A 27,855-nucleotide genomic window follows, 5' to 3' on the forward strand; every position below is an offset into this window, starting at 1 on the left:
GCTTGCCAAACTACTTTGCTTCTATAGGTTTTTTTCTTCCCCTAATCCTCATTTTTTGTTGCCATTAATCCTAATAAAATGAGAAATTGGATGTAATCTCTTCTTAGTTTGTTTCTATGGGGTTTTCTTCCCCAAAAGATAACTTAAAAAGCCAAACTTAGTCTCAATCTGCATATTTGGCCTATGGATTTTTAAGATTTACCTTCGATTCGATTATCCCTCTCTTATTTTGCTTCGAATCCTTGGGATTTTCAATACGGTATTTCTTTTGAATCTTGATTGGTCTTTGTTTTGTAGTAGTTTTGCAGATTTATTCAAATTTTTCTTCTTTTCAATTAGCTTTTTCTGCTTTTTTTTATATTTTAGGGGGAGTATGTTCATTTCACTTTGGATTGTTTTTCTAATTTTATTTTTTTCACAATCATGAGATAATAACGATAATAACATTCCATTATCGGCGTGAATTCGCTACCACCGCTAATGTTTCGACAATTTTACATTAATGAAAAGTTTAGGAAAGAAAAAGGGGACAAAATCGGTTAAATAATTGTCTATTACCAACTCGCTCTTATAAATTTATTATTTCAATTCCATATCAGGCATTTATCTTGCACGTGGTCAACCTACATATGCATGCATGCTTGCTTGTGACGTTTATAAAAGATTTCAAGATGGAAAGCCAGTACTTAATCTCGGTTCCTTATAATATAAACTCGATGAATATATATATAGAGAGAGTCCACCCTTCCTTTTGCTTAAATCACATGGCCATTTAATGATGATGACCAAATGCAGCTTCTGGGATAAAATATCTTCTTTTTAAACTCCCAATCCCAATATAATATATATTCTCAAATATATTAAAATATCTTATCTTTATATTTATGGAATTCAGGTCATAATGCAATATTGGAGGCAAATATTATACGTGTGTGAGAGAGATATTTTTATTTTGTGGAAAATGAATCAATACCTATAATATAAAATCTCAAATTGGAAAAAATAAAATAAAAAAATCAATTGAATAGGTGGAAAACTGAAATTATTATGGTTGAATTCCATTTTTATTTTATTTTGTTTTTGGGCTCAACTTGATAGTCGAGAATTATAATTTGGTGGTTTGAAAGACAGGAAATGAATGATTGGCATTGGTCAAATGGGAAAACAAAAAGAAAATTTGAAAGCAACTTTTGGGTGTTTAATTAGGAGATTGCAAATAATACAGCTTAATGCAAATTAAGTAAAAGAAAAGCATCACTGTAAATCTTACAAATAAACAGCCTTTGGGTCATAATCTAATATTCGAGTTTTTTTTTTGTGGGAAAGGGTAAACCTGTTTTGATGGGGTTGGGCATGTGATTTCCATCTCAACACCATGTAGCAGCTGGATTAAGCCGCAAGCCAAACATTCTTTACACCACTTGATTGGCAATAAAAAGGTTGACAATATCAAATTAAGGTGCCTTGTGTCTAAAGTTACTTGGCAGATTTAATTAACTATCTCGATGGTTGTTCCGGATTTTATATATAGTAATTATCGAATTTAGATAATAACGTGTGGCTGATTAAATATTAGGCATTTTTATACGATGTAAGAATACAGTAAATGAAAATTCAAAGGCCTAGCTAATGATGTTTAAGTTTTTCAGGTAAAAATGGCTGTCCCTTTTTTCCCATATGTATGGGGTAAGGGGGAGGTAAGATAGTAGGCTGCCCCCAACACCAGGTTGAGAGCAGCTTCCGTAGGAGACCTCCACGTTCTTTATCTTGTGTATATGAAAGCTAAACTATTTCTGTTTGAGCTTTGAAAGAATGTTAACTAACTTTTGTGCACCGCTTTAAGTGGGATTAGCATGTGATTAATCCTGGCTAAATGTCATCTCGAGTGGGATGGTCCCCTTATATAAGCAAACTAGCAGAGAGCTAACTAATAGATGTGGAGGAGATTGTTTACACGTAAAGGGAAGTGATCAAGTTGGAAATCTTAGTTAAAGAAGAGAAGAAATATGTATTACAACATCTTTTTGATGAAATCAGCATTATCACACAAGCAAAAGGCTTTTCATTGCCTGGGTGTTGTCCTTCAATTAGCATTATTCTAAAATAAAGTCTCTTAAACTTTGATCCCTTTACACCTTGTCTTTGTGAGATGAGAGTATAGCATCAATGGCTTCCCTAACTTGAGAAATATCAGGAGCTTTCCCACCTTGAACTGGCCAAAATTCATCTGTTGCCAACACCTGCCAGATATCATATTCAATGGTTAATTTAGATTAAAGATCAGTTAAAAAACCCCAATGATTAGAAGCTGAAAATTTCTCACCTTCACTTGCAACTGAAGAAACTTGACATAGCTAATTGCCTTCTCCAGCATGGTAACCAGATCAACCTGTCAAATGAACAATAAGATACATACACACAGTGTCCAGTTTTAGCATAAATGCAATTTGCAAATTTCAGTTTCCGTACCTTGGAGCCATTGGGTACCAGTTCTTGTAGTATCTTCAACCGCTCACTGTTCCTCTCACGTCGATTCTGGAGATTGAAACAATCTCTGTATGATCATTTTCATTACGGATTTTGCTTACTTTGATATCAAACTTAGCCAAATTTACTTAAAACTCATGTCAACAAACCTTGGCTGCAATACTTTGGGGGTCCTTTGATGGACCGGACTTAGTTTTCGTCTTCTTTGCATCGTTGCTGCATTGTTTCTTCAAAGCTTGATTGCTGTCTCCCTATAAAACACCAAATATATCGGCATTAAAACCAGAATCTATCTTATATGAATTGACTGTTAATTATGTGGATTGAATGGAAAAAGAAGAATAGTACTGTATTGGGACGCTTGACGCCAGCTGCTTCGGGTGATTGTAACTCCGGGATACTATCAGAAACCACTGCTGCTTCAGAGTAGTACCAATCTCCACTGTTCTCTTTTGTTATGGAACTAAAACCGCTAGCAGTTTCAAAGCAGCTAAAATCTTCAAGCAGGCGAGGATCGGTACAGCTCTTCGTGTTCATCGTATTCCATCGATAATTCGGATCTGAACCACCCTCCCACATTGAATAATCATCTTTATGACTGATGGTTTTCAAGTAAGCATCATGCAGAGCCTTGTCATTTTGCTCAAAGCTAAGCAGAGATCCACAATTAGTCCCATGAACGAAACCATCATACACTGAACCTTTGAAGTTGATCAAAGAGTGAACTTCCTTCGGAGGCCGGAACACGAAACCGTCGGAATCTGATCTAGTCATCGGAAAATTCTTGACAATCCCTTCCAAGTCGCCTCCTTCATCAAATTTGTAAGGCTCGGAGGATTGAAGAGAGCAGGTAGGGTCCTTGGCAAGTGCCATTGAAACACAACTTCCCCTACAAGGCCTACAAGAAAGCTGCTGAGTAAATACAGGTGTTGTTATTGCATAGATGTAATGAAACTAGCAAATTATATAATATAATATGATTGCATCGGGATTGTTAGCTGGCAGGTCGATGGAAGAAGATTAAAAGGAAAACAAAAGAGAGAGAAAAGAATGGGAAACGCAGCATAAGAGTCGGCGGATTTTTCTCCATCCCCATACGTCTCCTAGTTTATCTTTGAGGCTACTTCCTACATTGTTTCCTTTCACTTGTGCCTGTGGATATTCTACTGTTTCCATTGTTCACATGGATGGATTGATGGGCGAGTGGGTAATCATCCTTAAAATTTTTAAATTCATTTATGTTTTAGATTTTTTATGTTATTTTTAATGATAATATGTTTTCATCTCATAAATTTTATAAATTCTTCATTCTTTAAAATTTTTATAAGTTGGTCTCATAACATAAGATTTTATGTTCGACCCTCGTACTAGCTTGAAAGTCATTAATCATGGAAGAGACATGGTGGAGTTAATGAGATGCAGGATGGTTAATCGAATTTGTATTGATTATTAATGTGATAAATCTTTTGGGAAGCCAATGAAAATCATCCTCCACATGTCCCCGTTGGATGGTCTAGGGAAAACGCAGATAAGCAAAGCTGGCCCTTGGGGAAAAGAGTAATTCCATGTTTTTAGGAGAGTTGTTTGCTATCTTCTGGACATCATCCACAAATTTTAACTAGAAAATTGCTTTAGAGAATCAGGATTTGTTTGTGTAAATTATATGGTGGTATAAGTAATAGTTTCGCAATACTTCAGATGCTATATCAACTCAACTCAATGTTAATTCGTATAAAATATGGTTTTGTTTTATTTGGATCCTGCAACAAGATTTGCAATCATTTTATAAGAGCAAAAATTTAAGAAACGTGAGCGGCAGGATTAGAACCTGCGCGGGCAGAGCCCACATGATTTCTAGTCATGCCCGATAACCACTCCGGCACACCCACCATTCTATGTTTATTGTTTTTCTTATGTTTTAGTAAATAAGAAAAAACTCAAGCCAATTTTTACTCTGACTTTATTGTTCTTAACGGCTTTTTATATTTGGATGTGTTTAAACATTTGGTTTATTACACAAAAGGATTTAAATCTAGCAATTTTTCTTCATCTGAACTTCAGAAGAATTTTTAGATTCGTAATTGTAAAAACCATTTTTCCATAAATAGTAAATTAAAAAGAATTATAATTTTATTTTAGAAAATTTAGATTTTAGTTTAATTTTGAAATTTGGAATAGTCATCGACCTTTGGGTTAGGTAGATCGAAAACCTAAAAAACATCTTTTTAACGAATTTAATAAAAATTATTTAAAAGATAAATTGGTTTGTGTATTACCAGAAATTCGTTTTTAAGGATTCTGGAGTAGATTACGCGTGGGGAATGATAAGCACCCCCACAACGCCTAAAATTGATACATATCGATTATACGTTGTCTAAGTAGTGTAACTTTATTTATTCGAATCCAAAATTTAAATTACGATCATTTTATTTCGTTATTTTTTTTTAATAATGAGTGAATATATTTTTTAAAATATTTGACTTGATGAAAATGATTTAATTCACTCGATTTTATTTGAAAATGGTGTCCCCTACTATGTGGATTAACGGAAATTAAAATCCAGTCATATTGAATGCAATTTCATTAACCCATGACGCAAGACAATATTGCCTTCAATCAATTTCGAAAACGAGAAAATAAATACATAATTTATGAATGCAACATTAATAAGTGATGTATAGGATGAACGAAATATTCACATAATGTAACAAATGAATAAATAATCTAAAAAAATAACGAAGATACTAAAGTAAATATGAATACAATAAATATTATTTATTAAAATAATTTCTTTTTTTAATAAATGTATATAAAGAGATATCTTTAAAATGAAACATGTTTATTTAAAAAACATAAAATACAAACAAATATCTAATAATAATAAAATATCAATTTTATTCAAATAACCCTTAGAAGGATACTCCAGATTTTTTAGAGATCTTCTATAGGTTAATCGAACAATTAAATATTTTATGTATATTAAAATATTAAACAAGAACTTATATTCAAAATAAAATGCATAAGTAACAATAAAAATTGACACCTTAAATAAAACATATATGTAATAAAGTAAAATTAAAAATGAATCACCCATAAGGGAAAATATATACACATATTACTATATTATATATTCATACTTATTATATATATATATAGGGTCTAAGATAAAATAACAGAAAGTATAGGGATTAAAGTATATAAAATAATGATCTACATTAGGGATTAAATTAGAACTATGCAAAGAAACATGAATTAAGCATTTCGACGCTTACTTAGGATGAGACTCCAAGCTTTTCATGTGTTATCCTCTGGTGTGCAGAATATTAAAGATATTTGGCTACTCATCGAAACAAAGGGGTAAAAGTAGCTTGGCACAAACTGATCTAGTTCCCTCTCCATATTCCTAAGTTTAGTATTATTACATGGATGACCTTATTAGACAGACTCCTAACTAAAGACAGACTGAAACGTTTTGGGTTTGATATTGACGATAAATGTGTGCTTTGCAATGACTCAATGGAAACTAGAGATCGTTTATTCATTCAATGTCCTCTGGCTATTTCTATATGGAATGCAGTTATCGCTCTCAATGGCATGCGAAGGACATCACGTACATGGGGTAATCATTTAGCTTGGGCTTGTGATGCTTGGAAAGGTAGATCTTTGCTCACTACCATTTTGAAATTAGCTTGGACAACATTTATTTACAATGTTTGGGAGGAGAGGAACAAGAGGCTATTCCAAGGATGTTCACGTAACTTTGAAGCACTACTACATGCTGTAAAACACATTGTTGCTATCCAACTAACGGGTATAAGTATTAATAGGAATGATAGGGTTAATGCTATACTTTGTAATCAATGGGGTATTGACTAGCTGAAATTTTGTTATGCTGTAAGTACATACTGTTTGTATTCTTGAACAGATTGTTTTTATGCAGATCCTAATCTTTGGGTAATAAAAATTGAATTATCCAAAAAAAAAAAAACCAAATACTGATCAAAATGTAAACGCCATAAATTAACTGTCAAAATCAATAATATGGACAAAATAACGAAGTAAAGCAGACGATGACTAAATTGTATTAATTTAAAAGAGGGTGGAGTCCTTACCCTAGTTGCCCTAACCCTAAAACTACGTCATTTTTGACAATTTTTGAATATCCCATTTATAAAAAAAATTAACCCTAACCCCATTTGTTTCTTCTCTTCTGTCGTTATATTTCAACATTAATTTTATTTCATTTTTTTCAGTTTCAAGAGAAACCAGACGAGGATGGGCATAAGATATTTAAATTTGAAAAAAAGATTAATACATGATATTGATTTATTATTTTAATTACTAATTAAATTGTGACACAAGATATTTAATGAAATTATTTTTTTAATTAATCAATATCATATCAGTAATTTAGTTCCTAATCCAATTCGACTTGAAAGATCATTGAATTACGATATCACACGGAACCACTTGAGTGACTAACCATTTTTTTCTTGAAAACGTTTCATGAAGGTATCATCCATAAAATTTAATTAACAGACAAATACAAAATATAAATGTTTAATACGGGGAGCTCTCGACATAAGTCTCCAAAAATATTAGTAATCGAAATACTGAGTTAAGACTGCAAAATCAAATAAGGGTCTATGACGGTACATGCCCTCTAAAACTCTTGAGACATATTCTAGAGAAGTCGAGTATGGAATCCAAGTCTGGCGAAGAGCTCCTCAATTGACACCTACTGACCTGCGCATAGAAACACATTCCATATGTTGAGCTCACAAGCTCAGTGTCACAAAAATAATCAAGTTATACTACATGCATTCAACATATAAACATGATACATAATAGTTATGAGCAAAGGCAATACTCAAGAAAAGAGTAAATATCCAGGTGTAGTTCGGGGTCACACGGCATTGCAGAACTCATACCCTTTTTTACTTACAACACTTAAGGAAGACCTAGGTCACACAACATCAGTGTCTCCTTAACATTCAGGTCAAGTTCGAGTCACGAAGCATTGACACTTACCTGGCTAGTATACTCCTCTAGAGTACTCGGGACGTATCTAGGTTACGTAGCATCGACACAATATCCAACTAGCATTTAAAGTGACCAAGCACTAGATTTGACATATATGAATATTTTATACACGTAAACGCTCACGTTGTTAAGTAACTCGAGTGTCCTCATCGTTTCCTCGAGTATCAAATAAGGCTAGTTTTATGTCACTTTATTTTATAGCGTTATTAGTTGAGTTTGATCATTATTATTAGATTCTGGATTAGGGTTTAAGTAATTGGGTAAATCAATTAATGGACCAAATTGAACTCATTCAAACATGCTAAGACTAAGACAACATTTCATAACACTTTACACCTCTACTGAATGAAATTACACCTTTTTCCATCGGACAAAACGAATGGATCGATCCTTTGCACAATAGAGAGTTTGGGATTGATCCTTTCAGTTGAGGGATCAATCCTTTCCCTTAAGGGATCGATCTTTTCTAGAAAAAATTACAAGTTCATCGGGACATGCCTATTGGAGTCACCAACTTTCATATAATTGTTTCTAGGGACAAGATGAACGTTTAGGTGTTATCCTATCACTTCATATCTTTAAGATACACAACAAAACCCCTTTCATGTCTTATACCACCATCCAAGTGCACACAAAGGCTCATACACACAACATACATCAAAGCTTAACATTTTGAACTACAAGTAGTACGTGATAGTTAGAAATGTGTTACCTTTCACCTAAGAATTGCAAGAACAACCCCAAGCTCACCCAAGAATCTCATTTCCTTTGCCTTGACCCCTTGAGCTTTCTCCCACTTCTCTTACTAGGAAAATCAAGGAAAACGAGTTACAAACTCATCCAAAGGTTCAATAAGGTTGTAATATACCTCATAACTTCTAGAAACGAAATGAGGATGCTAAGGAACCCAAAATTCTAAAGCCTCTCTTAAATCTCCATTATGGGTTTTTCATTGCCATTTCTAGTAAAAGAGCACTTGAATGAAAGCTTAGAGAAAGAACTCTTTAAGTCTTACCTTGGATTTCTTAAACAATGAATTAGGCTCTCAAAGTTTTCTCCTTTAATCTAAATTGTGAAGAAGAAGAAATGAGGCTTGAAAGGAAGAAAGAGAAGAAGACAAAGTGGATGAAAAGAAGATTAAGAGAGTTCTGCCCGATTACATCACCCTTCTTAATTGATATTCAGCCTTTGAATAAATTTTAGGCTTAATTGCACTCCTTATCCCCTCATTTGGTGTACAGTTTAAAAACACCCATTTTTAGTCTTATTGGGCTCAAGCCCAACCCAAACAACTATGCATTGACCCAACTCTTAAATGGTTTCCTTAATTCATTTAAACTTACTTGGGTTTTACCTAAAATTACTAACCCAGAAATCGAGGTGTTATATACGTCGAAATACATATATTAATATTAAATTAAATTCAACAAGTTAATATTTACTTACATTTATAATCATAATTGAAGACACTAGTTTTTTTTCATTTGATTATTATTTATATTATTATTATTATGATATATTATTATTAAATAATAAATAATTTTATTTATTATTACAGGCCCAATTATTAATCCCGAAGCCCAATTTAAAGGCCCGATTACAAGAACTCAAGCCCAAATCAGAGAAGCCCAACCGAACCAGCCCAAGTTTGGAAACCCTAAATAGATTAAGGTTCCATCTTCTTCTCCAGCCGCCTTGCTTTTCCACTGTTGGATCTGTCAAGATCCAACGGTCCATAGATCTCCAACTAGAAACCCTAGGGTTATGATAACCCTAGGGACCACGCCGCCGCTCCAAGCTTCCAGACTCCTCAGCTACCACACAGCAACCCCTCCACGTTGGTGCCTCAGCCCGCTCCACGTCGCTCTAGCCGCTGCCGACGCCACACTACCCTCAATGAATACTCCAGAAGTGCCACGACGCCCTCCATACATCGAAGCCCTATAGTGAGTCACCACCATAGCTATGGTGACTCACCTGGGGTCTCCATTTGGGACCGGTCTGAGCAAGCAACCGAGATGGCTATAAAGCCATCACCGTGGTGGCCTATAAAAATGGCCACCATACCTGCGAAGAAAGAAAGAAGAACGGCCAGAGAGATACAGAGAGCAACCACAACAACCAGTAGACAACAGAAATCAAAAGAATAGAGAATAGAGAAACTTACCGAGGAAACCATAGTCATCAGAGCCTCCTCGCGTCATCGGAAAGCCGAAAGCCGAAGGTAAAAAAGCTTAGATCTAGGTCGATCTAAGGGGATTTAGGGTAAAAGGAGGCTGGATTTGGCCTTTAGGAGTTGAGATCTTTAATTTGGTGTAGTTTGGTAATCTCCGGCCACCGGAGACGGCGGCCGGCGGCGGCGATCGGCGCCGGAAACGGAGGCCGATTTTCTCTTCCGGCGAGAGCAAACGAGAGCTTCTCTCTCGAGAAGCAAAACCAGAAATGAAATAATGGCCCTTAAGGGCCGTCTTAAATGGGTATAAATACCCTCATCAAAACGATGCCGTTTTGGTGAGGGTATCTGTGTAATTTCACATATGGGTAAACCCCTTCCGCAGTCCATCATTTTTGTAACTTTATATTTTAGTCACTAAATCAATTTTTAAATTCTTTTAATTCGGTTTTCGAATTTCACATATATGTATTTTAGTCCTTAACCGATTTTATATATATAGGATAAATATCATATTAAGTCCCTCATATTTTTATATTTAATATTTCAATCCCTAATAATTAATATAGGTTAAATCACACTATTAGCACTCAAGTTTTATAATATTTCGAATTAGGACTCTAGTTTTATAATTTTACATTTTAATCATTAATTTTTATTTTTGACTATGATTTTTAATTTTTTTAAATACTATATTTTTATTTCCTTTTATTTTAATCATTATTTGCAATATTATTTTATTATTATTATTTTTTTAATTATTATTTCATTATTATTATTTTTATTATTTATATAAATATATATATATATATATATATATATATATATATATATAATAAATAATATTTGTTTATTTGTTAAAATCCTATATTTCATAAATCACTTTTAATAATCATATTTTAATATATATTTATTTTTAAGAAAAGGACTGTCTTAAAATACCTATAAGTCCGTTTTCTGATATTTTTACTAAATATCCTATTTTATAATTAATTATTTATTAATATCAAAGAAAAGAGCTGTCTTAAGGCACCTAGAAGTCATTTTCTAATATTTCTAAATAAATAAATATTTTATTTATAAATATATATAAATTAATATTTTTTCATAGTTATAATTTTGAAATAATAGGATTATAAATTAAATATACTTTGAATTTTTAAATTTTTAATAATAGAGACAATTTCTAATTAAAAAGTACCAATTTTGGGCATTATAGGGGTGCTGATCATTCCCTAAACGTAACCGACCACGAATCCCTTTTTATTAAAAAGAACGAATTTTTGGTTAAAACGCAGATCAGTTTATCTTTTAATCGATGTTTTCTTAAAAACTCTTTTAAAAGATGATTTTTAGGTATTCGACCTATCTGACCCAAAAGGCCGATGGCGACTCCCAAATTATTTTAAAAAACCATTTATTCGCATCACTTTTCCCGCCAAGTAAAAATTCGTGCCCGGACGAAAAACGGTTACGACAGCTTGGCGACTCTGCTGGGGACTGGTCAAACTTTTAAAATCAATTATAAATTGTCTCTTTTAATTATAAATTAAAATTCATATATTTAATTTATAATTCTTTCTTTTCAATTTTTTATATACTTATTATTTTTATAGTATTTATATTTCATTTTACTTACAAGTATTTTATTTCATTATTTATTTTTTCAGTCAGAGGTTTGAACATTTGTCCTCACACACAACATTTGCATTGCATAACATAAAGCTCTATAATTGAGTTTGTCCCTTTTAAGTGGGAGTGAAAGCGACGTCTTCGTGAGAATTTATTCTCCGTGTCAGACCTAGCAAGTAACTTTCGGGGTTCATATGATCTATGTCTTCGTGAGAATTTATTCTCCGTGTCAGGCATAAAGAAATGTATTCCCTCGAATTGAACTCGATCTGCTTAAGTCTGTGATGGACTAGGATTGAGGGTTGACAGCCCAAGAGGGCATCAACAAGGACAGTTCGAGTACCTTTACTCCTAGAATTGAAAACCTGCATATAATAAACCCTAAGAAATTCTCCCGATCTGAAACCATGCCAGTAGGTATACACAAAGGAGAAATAAGCTCTAGCTTTTAATTTAATTTATTTCCTTTTCTTTTTCCTGAATAAATGCATGCGAACTAGAAATCATGCGGTTAGGTTAAATTTTCCAAACAAAGCATGGAACTAGAAAGTATGAGGTTAAGATTTATACCTTGATAAATAGATTTTTTTCCCATTAGTTGGTAACTATTCTATTTTTCTTATTTTTTCATGCATGTTACATTGCTCTAATCTGTTCATATTGATTTCTTTTGTTTGCATTGCATGATCATGGCATAATCAAAAGGTGTTGACTTGAAAGACTGTTCATCAAATTGGAAAGAAATCGTAAATGGACAAAAAGTTTTATGATCAAACAAAATATGATGCGGCCAAGGAAAGACATCCTGAAGAAACTACGAGGATCGAGGGAAGTTCTGTACATAAAGAACCGGTTATATTAATACCAAAAGTATTACACAAAGATCCTACCAGATTGATACCAAAAGTAGTCTACAGTAAGAATATCAGTCGGGACATTCAGAGTAGTGGAGGTTTTAATGAAGCTCAAGCATGTTATTTGAAGGACTTGAACGACCAAAACAAGAAATTGAGCACAGAAATGAAAACTATGCATGAAGATTTTCAGAAGATCAGTTAAGCCTTTCAAAATACTGGCCTAGGAAGCACCCCAGAAGAGTGGATCACAGGGGTCACCAAGCTGAAAAAGAACTGCAACATATATGAAGATCTTGTTCAAGAACTTCTTGTACAGAAAGGATCTCTTACAAGGGAAAATGAGCAACTCCGAGAAGTGATACAGAAAATGAAAGAGAATGTCATGGAAGAAGTTGCAGTCCAGTCAAGCAATATGGTTCTTAAATGATAGATTTAGCTGATTTTACAAGGAGATGAAGCATACTGAAGACTCAACTTTTTGAGCAGGAATGGAAATTAATTGGGCTTTGGAGAAGTTAGGAGTAAAAGATATCCTTATATGTAAAGTTTTGTTTGATGTACCGAAACTTTTGTGTTCAATGAAATATGTTCTAAGATGATCACTCTTGAGTAAACACCTTTTCATACATGCATTTGCATTTTGCATCTTTGCATTTTTCATTGTGCATTTATACTCTTATATTTGCTTTTGTACTATACAATTTACATTGTTACATTCACACATTTACATTTGCATTTTTATGTTTGTATTTACATTTGCATATTTCCATAATTACATTTTATTTCAAACTATTTTACATACATTCAATCATGACAACGTGGAATAATTTATGGAGAATTCCATGACAGAATCAAAGTGGAGTTAACTTGGTCTTCCTAAAGAAGGATAATAGCTATGAATGAGATTTTAGCAAGGGTTGGTAGAATTGAGAAACTGCAAGAGCAATTTATCGAGACACAACAAAAGAGGACTGATCAAGTGAAAAAAATTCCAGAATGATTCAAAGGAACAACTGACCAAATTGATGGACCTGATGAATATTGTAATCCATGGAGAGAAACCCTTAGAGGATCCTGTTGTGAAATATTTGAATGGGATTATGAATAATGTAGCTGATACAATGGAAACAAATGACCAAGACTTTGTCAGGGAATGTGGAAATTCGATAAATCTCCAAAAATCGGGTATGACCCCAGATAATGCGACAAAGACCAAGTTGAAGAGAAGCATGGAAGAAATTTCAGTACCATTGAAGAAAGCTAAACCAAGCAAACGGTCACAAGGTCTTCAAGAAAGCAGAGTAAACAATTGTAATATGACAATGATGTCAGGGGAAATTCTACCCAAGTTTCCTTCAGTTTCATGCTACAAGTTATATCTTGAGTTACTCAAAGCCCAGATTATTACTCCATGTCGAGCTAAGCCTTTGTTGCTTCCATACCCGAGTTGTTATAATGAGAAACTCTCTTGTGATTATCACGCTGGAGCCCAAGGACACTCCATTGAAAAGTGTGGTCGCTTCAAACAACGAGTTCAAGACCTCTTGGTTCAGGGAATCATAGAATTGGATGACCAGTCTGTTTTGGTCAAACAATCGAGAATTAAACATCAAAATGGAGTTGGTAGTATCAAAACAAATAAAGTACATGCCGCAGAAAATGAAGAAAACAAAGTACTTGAGCCAAAGATAAAACGTTCAATTCTCAATACTTCTCTGATTATAAATGATAAAAAAGTAAAAGGAGAGGTAATTCGAGACTGGCCCACAGGCTTAAGAATGAATGGGAAAGATGAAACTCTGAAGAAACCTCAAACACATGTATCAAATTTTCTAAAGACCAGTGAAAAGAGTCTGGTGAATATTACTCCAATTACAACCACAATATGTATTCAGAATCAGGACAAGACTGTCATCCTTAGTAAAAGTTGTTCTGAATCCAAAAATGAGCTCAATTACCAGCCAGAGAAGAAAAAGATGATGATGGAGACTGCTCAGAATAAAGTAAAGAGTTATGTATCTGAAGGCTTACCTAAATAAGTTGACACAAAAGATAATCAAGAAATGGGGGGAAATGAGAAAAATCTTAGGCCAATTACACACCCAACATTATTGGAATGATGGGGTAGGCTAAATAAACAAGTGGAAGTTGTTATCTACCACTGTAGTACTTTTCTATTTTCAGCATCCTGTTTAAACATGTTTTTTGTTCCTTTCTCCGCCTTTTGTGCAATAAATAAATTTGTGTTGCTTATTAAGGTTATGAGCATTCAGTCAATTTTGCAATCTTGCAGTTCTTTGAATATCAACTGGATTAAAAAACTCTTCATGATTAGAGTTATAATATTTGACAGAATATCAGGATTGAAAACCAGAAAAACAAGGACCATTGACCTTACCTCAGAAGAAATACACCCAAACACTATCCTATTACAAATATGAGATAGCCTACTCCTATTGAAAGGAATTACAAAAAGGCTTGGTATTTATATATAGGAGCGTACAACATGGGGCATCATTGGTGTATTACATTACAAAACTGACTAGAGTATTTTTCTATTGATGACGTTCGATGATGAACATAATTTTTACAAATAGGTAAATCTAGTTTAAGTCAGTCGCTTGGGAATTGAACTCTAACGAAGAGATTTTCTGAATTCCACCAAAACACCTAGACTATAACAGGTTCTTCTTAACAAGCTTAAGAAATTGGATTTGGATAACCATGTTATACTATTATATGCAATAAAACTGTCCCTCTAGAGCAATTGGTTAATCGCCCCGGCTTTATGGATAAGTTTCAATTAACCTGATAAAGGTGATTATATTATTATATACAAATAAAGCTGAATTCAGCTAGCCAAAATGGAAAATGTGTTAGCAAATGGACTAAGGGAGTTACGAAACACCTGTTATAGTCAACTTCACACAAGCACTCAGAAATTTCATTTTTAGACCGATATTTTTGCACTACTTTGATTAGATGAGTCTAAATGAAAGATTCCAGAGAATTGAAAAGGAAGGATTCTAGAAGGTCTAGTGATTGGCAATCCTAGTTGCGTCATTTTGTACGCATCCGATTAAAATACCAAGTCCTCAAAGTAAGACATGTGACAAAGTTCACAAAGAGCAAGAGATGAGTGACATCTTAAATAGATGTAACCATAGAAAATAGGAAGGCCATCCTGAAACCAAACCAAATCTTGATACTTGTCAAAGAAATATAATTCTCAAACATTACAGAGTTGTTGATTCTTTTGATATTCTTTGAATTCATGCTTATGATTTGATTTTATTGTGAACCTGAAAGGGGTAATACTTTACAAAATTCTTTCATTCTTCAATAAAGAAAGGAGAAAAAAACATTTTCAAACAGGACAGTCTCAAATGAGGAAGGTCCTTAAAGCAATTATTGCTTATTCTACCTCTGTTGTAGAAAAAGAATGAACGGGGCCATAATAATGAAGCACTTCACATTTTTGAAGGCAAGTGGTCCAAAAAGCCAGAAAGTCTGGAGAATTAAACTTGTGACATTCTCCTATGACATTATTAGTAGCTCATCAAGAAATATTATCGTTTATCTCATGCTAAGGGCGATAAGCATCACCATACAGATTATTTTTCCCAACCATCAATTCATGTTCTATAGAAGATTATATCATAAAGCCATGAACAAGTCACTACCTGCACTTTGGTTATACCGTGATGCTGGCTCAAGTCTTGATACATCATTGCTACTTCTATGCCGATCACTTTCTTTGTCAAGATGATATTCATTATGTCCTTCAGAAGATTACTGAATTTGAATTTGAGGACTTATGGCACAGAATAAGACATTGGAACAGAATCTACCCTTATAGGCCTTTTATATAGGGTAACATTGGTTACAGGATTCCAAAAGTTGAAGATGACCAGTTTTACTGTTAACTAAACTGTTCCATGATTCGAAAAGAGTGGGATATATTGAAACAGAAGAGACAGTCACTGTAGCAATCATTACAAGGAAATGCACCAACAAAAATCGTCTAGCTCATCCTGATGATGTTTATTTCTTCCAGTAAGGTTGTTACGCTGGATGCCACTGACAACAAGGTCGAATTCGACAAAACTACTCATCAATTGCTCCAACCGATCATCATTCAGTTCTTGCACATCTGTTTTCAAAAGTATGCCAAGACAGTAAAAGGCAACTTCTGCATCATTGATCCCAGAGAAAAGAGACAGGACATTGATACCACCATGGAACATGTCTCTAGCATCTCCTCATGTATAGTTTTTAGGGAAACCTAGAAGCATTTCCACCTCATCAGGTTCAAGTGGATTAACTTTATTCCTTCCAACCCATACCAGATTCCATTTTCAGCACTCATCAAGAAAATACTTCTGGATACTCGAAGGTGACTTATCGTCATAAGCTTCAAGAGCCTTACAGATCCTTTCTGTCAATTTGGCACTTCCTGTACATGTTTATAAACAGTTCAAATTTGTTCTTGGATCCCAGGAAGGCCATCATTTCTTTGTCAATGGAAAAATATCATGTATAGTGCATGGAGAAAACAATATAAGAGAAAATCTGTTCTCAATTGGCAGAATTATGAATATAGCCCTTTTCAGTGTAGTAGCATGAAAATGCTTCGAATCTACAAATTCTGGCTCTACATCGAATAAGTACTGTGATATTCCAGTCCAAACATTAACTGGAGCAAGTGCCACATTCTCATAGTAGAAATAAGGAGACCCAATAGCATCTTCTGGAAGTGTTCTTTGAGTTATATGATCTGGTTCGGTAGGAACCCCAAAACCAATCATTGGAATTGAAAGATGAACTGCATGATCATCTTCATTAAGAAGCTTCTTTTCAAGCTTCATATGCTTTTTCCTTTCCAAAAATCATAGCCCAAGTTTCGCCTTTTCCTGTAACTAGGATCATTGCATAATGGCTTCCTATCTTCTACCGGAAGAAGTGTATCAGTAGCCTTAGCCAGTTGATCATCACATATAAATCTGTCAACTCTGCAATTGATGAATTCAGACCACATCTCTCCATGGCTATTGAAGACATAACATTTGAGTATCCCATTTTCGTCAAGTATAACAGTTTATTCTCCTCATCAGAATCAGAATTCATGATTTCCTCGATATCAGAAGAACTATCAATATCTGTGAAATCATCCTGAAAGATCGCTTCATAATCAGATGAGTTGTTATCAGAATCAACATGTTGCATGGGTGTGGATTTTTCAAGAGCCTGTACCACTGTATATGTAGTCTTGCCATTGCATCAGATTACTGTTTGCATAAATTGATTTCTCTCCCACAGAAAAGTATATTTCAGAGATGGCCTTCACTGAAAGATGATAAGCCACTGTGTCCACCTGGAACGGATTACCAAGCTATTTTTATTACTCTGTTTGACTAAATCCCTCCAGATACAGAAAACAGTCACCTCATTCAGAAGACACATATCTCAGACGTTTCTGTCAGAATGATTGAGTACTTCTTAAGTTTGTGACAATATAAAGAGAATTCTTCCAGTTACCGGACAACACTGCTGTTTATTGATACCAGAATGAGAGTATTCAAGATAAACATATTTGGGGCACGAATAAAGCCACAAGTACCTACAACAGTGCATTGTCAAAATTGAACCTTGTGGGGATCATAACATTTCAGTCAAATAGACATTGAGAGTGAATCAGACAGATCTAGAGGGATATATTGAGGGCCCATTTTCAACCAGAAATAGAATATTGGGGCATTTTGAAGGCTCACAACAATATGAATATTTGGGCATTCTAAGAGGCTCATCTCAATAATAAATAACGTGAACACACTTTTAACATCTGTATCAGCAAATGTTGGGGCATTTTGAAGGCTCAGATTAACAAGAAACAAATGTTGGGGCATGCTGAAAACCCTTTTCAATCAGAATCAGGAATGTTGATGTATCCTGAATATTTATATCAGCAAAATGCTGGGACATGCTGAAGGCCCATATCATCATATGTTAAAGATCATTGATTTGAGAAAATATTTCCAATAAGATAGAAAGATATGAAGAATGAAAATGGTGAAACAGTAACAGTCGAGCTAACCATACATAATTGCTTCGTTCATCAGGCAGTTGCATTAGGGTCCTGTTGTTGAACAAATATCTATTCAGTAAGTATGGTTTCAAATACCCAATCTTCTTAAACCATGTGTCACATGAAAGTGTGTTCTTTGTTAAGCTACATCATGGTTGCATGAATAAAGACGATCCCTTTATAGACCATTCGATCCAATGATCATTTCCTCGAGACCTCGAAATCTAAATTTAGCCTTTTGTGTGTCGGTGATAATTGAAAATATTTCTTTGAGATTCTTGTCAGTTAGTTTCAACCATACTGTTGAGGTTACGAAGCTGTTTTTCACATCAGTTTTGTTTACTTGATGACATTGAAGAGAGAAGCTCATGTATATTGCTCTTTCCCGATGTTACTGGGGTTATCATTGCCAGCTAGACTGAACCGAGTTTTCATCTATTTGGTTTATCATGTGCGTTTCATCCCCAGCTGCAAGAATTCCACGGATATCTTTCTGTACATTGATCCTATAGCTGAAGTGTTTCTACTTTCTACAATGCTCATTATGAAAGAAAGCATGATCAGTATCACATTTTCCTTTTCCAGAGATGATATCAAGATTTGTTGGTATCTCCTATTCAATTCGATACCAGCACATTTTGTGAATTTGACCAACTTTTTGGTCATACCAACATTACACTTGAATCCCCACTGAGTTTTGTTCTCAAATGGTCTTGTGACATCATTCAAAATCTTTGAACACTAGGCAAAGAGCTTCAATGATTGAGAAATCTTGGCAGAAGCCACAGAAAAGGATGAATGTGTTGTCAAACGCTTTACGAATGTCTGAACTAAAACCACATGAGATGAAGAATGTGTTGTCAAATGTTTTACGAACCAGTTATTCTGATGTTGAACCAATGTTGTGATCATATGGTTTCCATTTTTGATCCAAGATGAAGTTTGTCTTCTTCAACTTCAAGATTATAAGATGAGATATGATGAAGATTTCTTTCCACAGAAGGAGAGCTAAAATTTTAACCACAAGAAACTAGTTGAACGACAGGTTGTGGTTAAGCATCTAGACATTATATGGTCCAAGTTGCCTTATTCGAGATTTGATAATATGGGGACATGAAATGAATTGAGATAAATTCTCCTTATGATGTGTTTCAAAAGTCAAATCAGAACAGACTCTACTCCCCTAATTAATCCCCGCTGAGTTAGGCATATCTACATCTACACTCTTCAAAGATGATAGATTCTCTTTTTAAAGATGATAGATTCTCTTTTCAAAGATGAAAGCTTTATTGGATTTTTACACAAGTCCAAGTAAAGAAAGTTGGTTTTATCCAAGACAAAATAGTGCATCAGGGTCATAATTTTGACTACAGCAAGAGTTCCACAAATGAAACATTTCTTCTGAGACTTAAATGAAGTTAAGAAGACGCCGATATACAAGTTAATCAGATGATTCTGCAGAAATGAAAGCTTGATAGCATAAGTATCTACACTGATATCCAGAGGTAACCCTGGCAATAAAGGATGAAGTGAAGGAAGACCAAGTTCACCACTTTGAAGTCGAATGAAGATTGCATCAACATTCATGCATTCATAAGAATATCATTTACACAATAGACAATGCATCACATTGATACATTTGAGTGTATTCAAACATGAAGTTTTACAGATCTTCGGAAGAACAAGAAAATTCATGGTAAGAAATACCTTACAAGAAGACGGTATTCAAAACCGTAAATACAGGAATCATGCAAACATCTGAAGAAGAGATGGATGCAATCCACAAAAGTAAGCATTATCTTGAGATTGGGGCATTTTACCCAATCAACATGTTATTTTGAAAAATAATGAGAAAACGATTTCCATAGTTTCTCATTTTATCTTTTCTAAAATGAAATTGTTGAAAAGTAAGAAAACGATTTCCTTAGTTTTTTTACTTAGTAAACTATTTCCCACATCTGTAAGTCCTACAGTGCATGATGTTTCCAAAAAGCCTTCGGGAGCTTTTTGATGTTGTTACTTTGAAAAATAATGAGAAAACGATTTCCATAGTTTCTCATTCAATCTTTTCTAAAAATGAAATTGTTGAAAAGTAAGAAAATGATTTCCTTAGTTTTTTTTTACTTAGTAAACTATTTCCCACATCTGTAAGTCCTACAGTGCGTGATGTTTCCAAAAAGCCTTCAGGAGCTTTTTGATGTTTTCAAAGCCTTCAGGTCAACTATAAGCCCTACAGTGCAGAATGTTTTTTCTTAAAACATTTCCAGAAGAGTTCAAAATGAGAAGAACTCATCTGAAGAAGGAAGAAGAAGTTCATAATGAGAAGAACTTGTTTAACTTTTTGCTTGAATTCATCACTCGATGGATCAACATTGCCAGGTAGAGTTCATAATGAGAAGAACTCATCTGAAGAAGGAAGAAGAAGTTCATAATGAGAAGAACTTGTTTAACTTTTTGCTTGAATTCATCACTCGATGGATCAACATTGCCAGGTAGAGTTCATAATGAGAAGAACTCATCTGAAGAAGAAAGAAGAAGTTCATAATGAGAAGAACTTGTTCGACTTTAGTTTGATCGATGGATCAACATTTCCAGAAAGTTCATAATGAGAAGAACTTATCTAAAGAGGAAGAAGAAGTTCATAATGAGAAGAGCTTGTTCAACCTTTTGCATGACTCTATCACAGAAGGAGATAGATCAGCATCAACTTTTCCAGAGAAAGTTCATAATGAGAAGAACTTATCTGAAGATGAAGAAGAAGTTCATAATGAGAAGAGCTTATTTAACCTTTTGTTTAACTCTATCACAGAAGCAGATAGATCAACATCAACATTTCCAGAAGTGTTCATAATGAGAAGAACTCATCTGAAAAAGAAGAAGTTCATAATGAGAAGAGCTTGTTCAACCTTTTGCATGACTCTATCACACAAGGAGATAGATCAGCATCAACTTTTCCAGATAAAGTTCATAATGAGAAGAACTTATCTGAAGAGGAAGAAGAAGTTCATAATGAGAAGAGCTTATTTAACCTTTTGTTTAACTCTATCACAGAAGCAGATAGATCAACATCAACATTTCCAGAAGTGTTCATAATGAGAAGAACTCATCCGAAAAAGAAGAAGTTCATAATGAGAAAGATTTGTTCAACTTTTTGCTAGATTACATCATAGAAGAAGATAAATTGTCATCCCCAGTGGAAAAGTTCATAATGAGAAGAACCAATCCCAAAGAAGAACTTGTTCAACATTTCCGAGTGAAGATTAAATGAAAAAAACTTATTGTCTTTTCGTCTTTGCTCTATTCTCGTTAACATAAGAATGAGCAAAGAGGGGCAGCTGAAGACACTAGTTTTTTTCATTTGATTATTATTTATATTATTATTATTATTATTATTATTATGATATATTATTATTAAATAATAAATAATTTTATTTATTATTACAGGCCCAATTATTAATCCCGGAGCCCAATTTAAAGACCCGATTACATGAACCCAGGCCCAAATCAGAGAAGCTCACCCGAACCAGCCCAAGTTTGGAAACCCTAAATAGATTAGGGTTCCATCTTCTTCTCCAGCCGCCTTGATTTTCCACCGTTGGATCTGTCAAGATCCAACGGTCCATAAATCTCCAAACAGAAACCCTAGGGTTATGATAACCCTAGGGACCACGCCGCCGCTCCAAGCTTCCAGACTCCTCAGTTACCACACAGCAACCCCTCCATGTTGGTGCCTCAGCCCGCTCCACGTCGCTCTAACCGCTGCCGACGCCACACTACCCTCAATGAAGACTCCAGAAGTGCCACGACGCCCTCCATACATCGAAGCCCTATAGTGAGTCACCACCATAGCTATGGTGACTCACCTAGGGTCGCCATTTGGGACCGGTCCGAGCAAGCAACCGAGATGACTATAAAGCCATCACCGTGGTGGCTTATAAAAATGGCCACCATACCTGCGAAGAAAGAAAGAAGAACGGCCATAGAGATACAGAGAGCAACCACAACAACCAGTAGACAACAGAAATCAAAAGAAGAGAGAATAGAGAAACTTACTGAGGAAACCATAGTCATCGGAGCCTCCTCGCGTCATCGGAAAGCCGAAAGCCGAAGGTAAAAAAGCTTAGATCTAGGTCGATCTAAGGGGATTTAGGGTAAAAGGAGGTTGGATTTGGCCTTTAGGAGTTGAGATCTTTAATTTGGTGTAGTTTGGTAATCTCCGGCCACCGGAGACGGCGGCGATCGGCGCCGGAAACGGAGGCCGATTTTCTCTTCTGGCGAGAGAAAACGAGAGCTTCTCTCTCGAGAAGCAAAACTAGAAATGAAATAATGGCCCTTGAGGGCCGGCTTAAATGGGTATAAATACCCTCATCAAAACGACGCCGTTTTGGTGAGGGTATCTGTGTAATTTCACATATGGGTAAACCCCATCCGCAGTCCATCATTTTTGTAACTTTATAATTTAGTCACTAAATCAATTTTTAAATTCTTTTAATTCGGTTTTCGAATTTCACATATATGTATTTTAGTCCTTAACCGATTTTATATATATAGGATAAATATCATATTAAGTCCCTCATATTTTTATATTTAATATTTCAATCCCTAATAATTAATATAGGTTAAATCACACTATTAGCACTCAAGTTTTATAATATTTCGAATTAGGACTCTAGTTTTATAATTTTACATTTTAATCATTAATTTTTATTTTTGACTATGATTTTTAATTTTTTTTAAATACTATATTTTTATTTCCTTTTATTTTAATCATTATTTGCAATATTATTTTATTATTATTATTTTTTAATTATTATTTCATTATTATTATTTTTATTATTTATATAAATATATATATATATATATATATAATAAATAATATTTGTTTATTTGTTAAAATCCTATATTTCATAAATCACTTTTAATAATCATATTTTAATATATATTTATTTTTAAGAAAAGGACTGTCTTAAAATACATATAAGTCCGTTTTCTGATATTTTTACTAAATATCCTATTTTATAATTAATTATTTATTAATATCAAAGAAAAGAGCTGTCTTAAGGCACCTAGAAGTCCTTTTCTGATATTTCTAAATAAATAAATATTTTATTTATAAATATATATAAATTAATATTTTTTCATAGTTATAATTTTGAAATAATAGGATTATAAATTAAATATACTTTGAATTTTTAAATTTTTAATAATAGAGACAATTTCTAATTAAAAAGTATCAATTTTGGGCGTTATAGGGGTGCTGATCCTTCCCTAAACGTAACCGACCACGAATCCCTTTTTATTAAAAAGAACGAATTTTTGGTTAAAACGCAGATCAATTTATCTTTTAATCGATGTTTTCTTAAAAACTCTTTTAAAAGATGATTTTTAGGTATTCGACCTACCTGACCCAAAAGGCCGATGGCGACTCCCAAATTATTTTAAAAAACCATTTATTCACATCACTTTTCCCGCCAAGTAAAAATTCGTGCCCGGACGAAAAACGGTTACGATAATAATAAATAAAATAAAGCTTAAATATCCAATAATCTTAATAAAATAATATTAATCTTCTTAGATGAACATCATAATAAATATAGATTGCTCCGCATCACAATTTGTATCTTATTAGGAACCATACAAGTTACATTAATATAAATGCTTACATTTTATTGTCTAAAAATAAGGATTTATAAATGTGTAGCTCATTCATTAGAAATAGTAAGCCTACCCATGCGAGAAATTACAAATAGACGGTTCACAATTTTGACTAGCAACAAGTTCTATCAATAGAATGAAATAAGATGTGCAGTTAGTTTAGTCTCTTGGGAGAATAAAATCTCTCAACAAGCTAAACGAATTAGAATATTTTAGACAGATCTTTCATGAGGCCACGGTTGGCAGCAGCAAAATCAATGTACTCCCTATACGAAATGTAGCCATCCCCATCGGTGTCGATCTCCGACATCATCGACGTAACTTCTTCCTCGGTTACGCTGCCGAGTGTCTGCAACGCCTCTCCCAGCTCCGTTGCGGAGATTTTGCCATCCCCATTCTTGTCGAAACGCTGGAAGATGCGATCGAAGATAGCCTTATCTTCATCATCCATTTATTTTCTACCCTCGGTTTTTTTTTTCCAAATAAGGAGCTCTTGAATTTCGAAGGCATGTTGTAAAACTGGAGGGTGTTCTTAAAAGAAACAAGGATGTTGCATTATGAACGGATCAACTGTAATAATCGTCCAACTGTTTTACTGAAATTAAGGCAAGACATATGTAGTTCTTAGGTAATTATGGGAATGTACTTTGTGGAGCTGGAAGGATTAATTTTAACCAAGAGACCCAGTCAGTAAAAGTAAGATATCCAACTGTTGGCTATTCACATACTCGATTCGTTTTGGGGTGACTTCGAATGTTAAAATTATTATTTTATTATATATTTAAAATAAATAAATATAGATATTTTAAATATTTTTTTTTTGGATAAGTATATTTTAAATATTTATTATCAAAATCTGTGTTTATTTATATGAATACGTCGTGGATGAGTATTTGAATCCAATTCTAAACTATAGTGTGGATTTGAATATCTGAATCCAACCCTATTTTGAATATTTATGCGAATTAGTTAAAGTTGTCCTCACCCCCAAAATAATCGAACTAAAGCTCGAGTGTGAATATTCAAACTTAACAGTGAATGAGTTAAATCCAGATATTGTTCATATGGAAATCGAATAACTTGAACAAAACCCATATTTAGATTCAAGGGATTTCCTCTATCCTCGAAAACGGATAGCAGAATCCATTCACTAAACCAATTGAAGTTGCATATAATACTCCTACTAGGAAACAGAATACAAATCAAGAGGCTTTCCATTATACACAACAACGGAACAGCTACAAGTTCACGGATGAAGGTAACGGTGACGGTAGAATATTAGTAGGTCAAATGCGGATCGTTTCATTAACTTCATTCCGATCGAGTCCCGGTTGCCAATAGGAACTTGGAAGTCACCTTAATTAATGAGTCTGGGAAGAAAAACTTATGCTACAGTTTTGGGAATAGCATCGATAACAGCTTCTCTAGTCGGCAAGGCAGGAATCGCACCTCTTTCTGTCACGGTCAATGCACCGCAAACATTAGAAAACCATAGAGCGTCCCTCAATCGACCCTCATCCTGCAAGATTCAATATTTTCCTTCAACTTGATTTAATATTTCGTACCACATTTACTGAATTTGGACTTGACCTAAGACAAAAAATGGGTACTGCTGGTGGAAATTCAGAGTTCAAATGGTTGAGAGAGAGAGACATTAAAAAAGATCATTAGGATAAGCAGGTTAAATTTTAGTGTTGCTACTTAGGAGGGCAATACCTGAAGCAAGGACAGGTCAGAAGCTAGTTGTGATAATGTTCCAGCTACAAAAGCATCCCCGGCACCAGAGGTGTCGACAGCTTCTACCATCAAGCCCTTGACTCTCCCACTGAATTCCTAGAAAATTTGATCCATTTCTCATTACGGTTATTGTTGCGTTTTAAGCTTCAGATAACAGATTCTGGAAAGTGCTGGAACAGGTACTAATTGAGACCATGGTTCTTAACAAAATGACAAAATATCTTTGCAAGATAATAAATTATCAGATGAAGAGGGCTTGATCATCAAACTCATTTTCATTGTGCTCAAAGCTCCAAGACGCTGAAACATCAGACTAAAGATATCCAAGCATGTTCGGAGTAATATTTACGTACCCACCCTTGTTGATACTTTTGGCCATGGGGTGAAAAGAAAAGGGTTGGGTGGGGTTAAGGCTGGCTTTCAAAATGTAAAATCAGCTTTGGATTGGGGTTGTGTTTAGGCTGCCCTACTCCTAGGGAAGAGCATTTGTCGGCTCAAACTGACAAAACTTACCCTATTGCAATCTTTCATCTAAAGGGGCAATTCCAGCCATCACTGTTCTGAAGAATACAAACATCCAAATAACATTCATGTAGAAAACGAAAAAATGCCATAGAAACACATCTAGAGATTTTACCTGAGTGTAATAACGGCAACCATGCAGGCCCTCCGTAACTAAAAGCAATTTCAGATTTGGGTGGAATAACTTACGAACAACAGCATCATCATATGGATCTTCTCCTTGTGTTAGGAAAGAAATCTCATCTTCGTTTACCTGAAATTCACACATTAATTGAGATCATCGATATAGATACAGTACTTTCCTTTTACTTTGTGCATCGCACTGCTTTTATAAGATCATTACCTTGATAATATCGGCAGTATCCCAAATGCTCATAATTTCTTTCCGGGCACTCTCTGCAGAGGGCCACAATGGAAGCCTAAGGTTGGGATCATAGGACAGAACAACACCTGCATCCTTTGCAGCTTTTGCTGCAGCAATGTGAGCTGACTTGCATGGTTCGGTAATAAGACTTATGGAACCATAATGAAATATTGTTGCCTGACAAAAGATGGAGATATATAATTCAAATCAGATAAATCAGAACATTACAAAGGAAACAAAATTGCTAAAAAGTAAAAGCAATGGGACCTATACAGCAATTATACAGGAACCAAAACCTTCCAGTGCAGAGCCTAACAACAATTATAAGGGCTCAACATGATGAATACTAAAGTTAAAAAATGATTAGGAGAATTAAAGAAAAGATGCAAAGGTACTGACACCCGGAGTAGTTTTTTTTAAATGAAAATATTTTTGGCTTATTTCACAAATTGGCCCTTGTTGAATTAGGTGATAATCAAATTAGCCCCCAAGTGAAATGTTAACTCAACTGAGCCCTTATTTAAAAATTTGCAATCAAATAACGACTGAAATTGGAAAAACATCTCTACTGAGCCATTATTTGAACAATTTATAATCAAGTTTCAGGGCATTATTTTATCGCAAATTTTCAAATAAGGGCCCAGTTGAGACAACATTTCACTCGGGGCGTTTGGATCAATGATTTTAGTATTACTGGGAGGAATACTTTTTTCCTGATTAAGATACCCACGTTTGGATGGGCAAGATTCGAAGTAATGGTAATATCTCAATACCAACAATAAGTTTTTGTGTGTTTATTAATGAGAATGTTACATGTAAGATAGGTTTTTTTTTATTCTCGTGCTTAAGGGCTAAAATACTCTTTTTATCTTCTTCTCTCCGTGACCTTGCCTATGTGAAGGAATAAAATTTTGTGGTTTTCCAGTAAGATTTCTCCTGGTAAGATTTCTTTCTCCACTCCCTTTCTTTTATTTTCATAGTAATGTTACTTGGTTTCCATTTTCTCCTTGACCTTGCTTCTGTCCATTTTCTCCCATTAAAATTTCCTTTATTTTATCTTCTTCTCCCCGTAACCTTGTTTCTGTCCAGGAATTTAATTTCGTGGTTTTCCCAGTAAGATTTCTCCTTGAATTTTTTTCTAATGCTGCATTTGATTCCTATTTTGGGCCTCCTATTTTGCGTTTCATTATTTCCCCTGCTTTAGATTCTTTTCCTGGTAGTCTATTTTCAGAAAATTAAATTGAATTCGACATCCATGCTTTTGATTTCAGCTTGTGATGAGTAAAATTGCCGTCGTTAG

The 27,855-nt window shown here is 34.3% G+C and overlaps 3 protein-coding genes and 1 non-coding gene across 4 annotated transcripts; all 4 read right to left on the bottom strand.

Annotated features, from left to right (window-relative positions):
• Positions 1 to 2,129: 2,129 nt before the first annotated feature.
• Positions 2,130 to 3,663, bottom strand: LOC120182903 (putative transcription factor bHLH086). The gene is made up of 6 exons (XM_039187736.1): positions 3,586 to 3,663; positions 2,836 to 3,399; positions 2,637 to 2,738; positions 2,470 to 2,535; positions 2,324 to 2,389; positions 2,130 to 2,240 (listed from the first exon to the last, which is right to left on the bottom strand). Exons 1-6 carry the CDS (start codon positions 3,661 to 3,663, stop codon positions 2,130 to 2,132), a joined length of 987 nt encoding a protein of 328 aa, XP_039043667.1.
• Positions 3,664 to 4,294: 631 nt separating this feature from the next.
• Positions 4,295 to 4,376, bottom strand: TRNAS-AGA. Its single transcript has one exon. It is a non-coding gene; the product is annotated as a tRNA-Ser (tRNA).
• Positions 4,377 to 24,115: 19,739 nt separating this feature from the next.
• Positions 24,116 to 24,416, bottom strand: LOC120182944 (probable calcium-binding protein CML28). The gene has a single exon (XM_039187759.1). It carries the CDS (start codon positions 24,381 to 24,383, stop codon positions 24,135 to 24,137), a length of 249 nt encoding a protein of 82 aa, XP_039043690.1. The 5' UTR covers positions 24,384 to 24,416; the 3' UTR covers positions 24,116 to 24,134.
• Positions 24,417 to 25,197: 781 nt separating this feature from the next.
• On the bottom strand, positions 25,198 to 26,756 carry LOC120182850 (probable fructokinase-6, chloroplastic; the record flags this gene model as incomplete). The annotated part of the gene is made up of 4 exons (XM_039187702.1): positions 25,198 to 25,451; positions 25,649 to 25,765; positions 26,307 to 26,444; positions 26,535 to 26,756. Coding segments are annotated over 4 exons (612 nt in total), but the record flags the coding sequence as incomplete, so codon positions are not given.
• Positions 26,757 to 27,855: the final 1,099 nt, after the last annotated feature.

Source organism: Hibiscus syriacus, unplaced genomic scaffold (genome assembly GCF_006381635.1).
Source record: "Hibiscus syriacus cultivar Baekdansim isolate YM2019G1 unplaced genomic scaffold, ASM638163v2 tig00112738_pilon, whole genome shotgun sequence".
Taxonomy (NCBI): Eukaryota; Viridiplantae; Streptophyta; class Magnoliopsida; order Malvales; family Malvaceae; genus Hibiscus; species Hibiscus syriacus.

Coding starts and splice junctions, on each gene's coding strand:
- LOC120182944 (XM_039187759.1), bottom strand. CDS start 24,383: ATGGATGATGAAGATAAGGCTATCTTCGATCGCATCTTCCAGCGTTTC.
- LOC120182903 (XM_039187736.1), bottom strand. CDS start 3,663: ATGGAAACAGTAGAATATCCACAGGCACAAGTGAAAGGAAACAATGTA. Junction 3,400..3,585: donor TCAAAGATAAACTAGGAGAC/GTATGGGGATGG, acceptor GTATTTACTCAG/CAGCTTTCTTGTAGGCCTTG. Junction 2,241..2,323: donor TTCTTCAGTTGCAAGTGAAG/GTGAGAAATTTT, acceptor GATATCTGGCAG/GTGTTGGCAACAGATGAATT.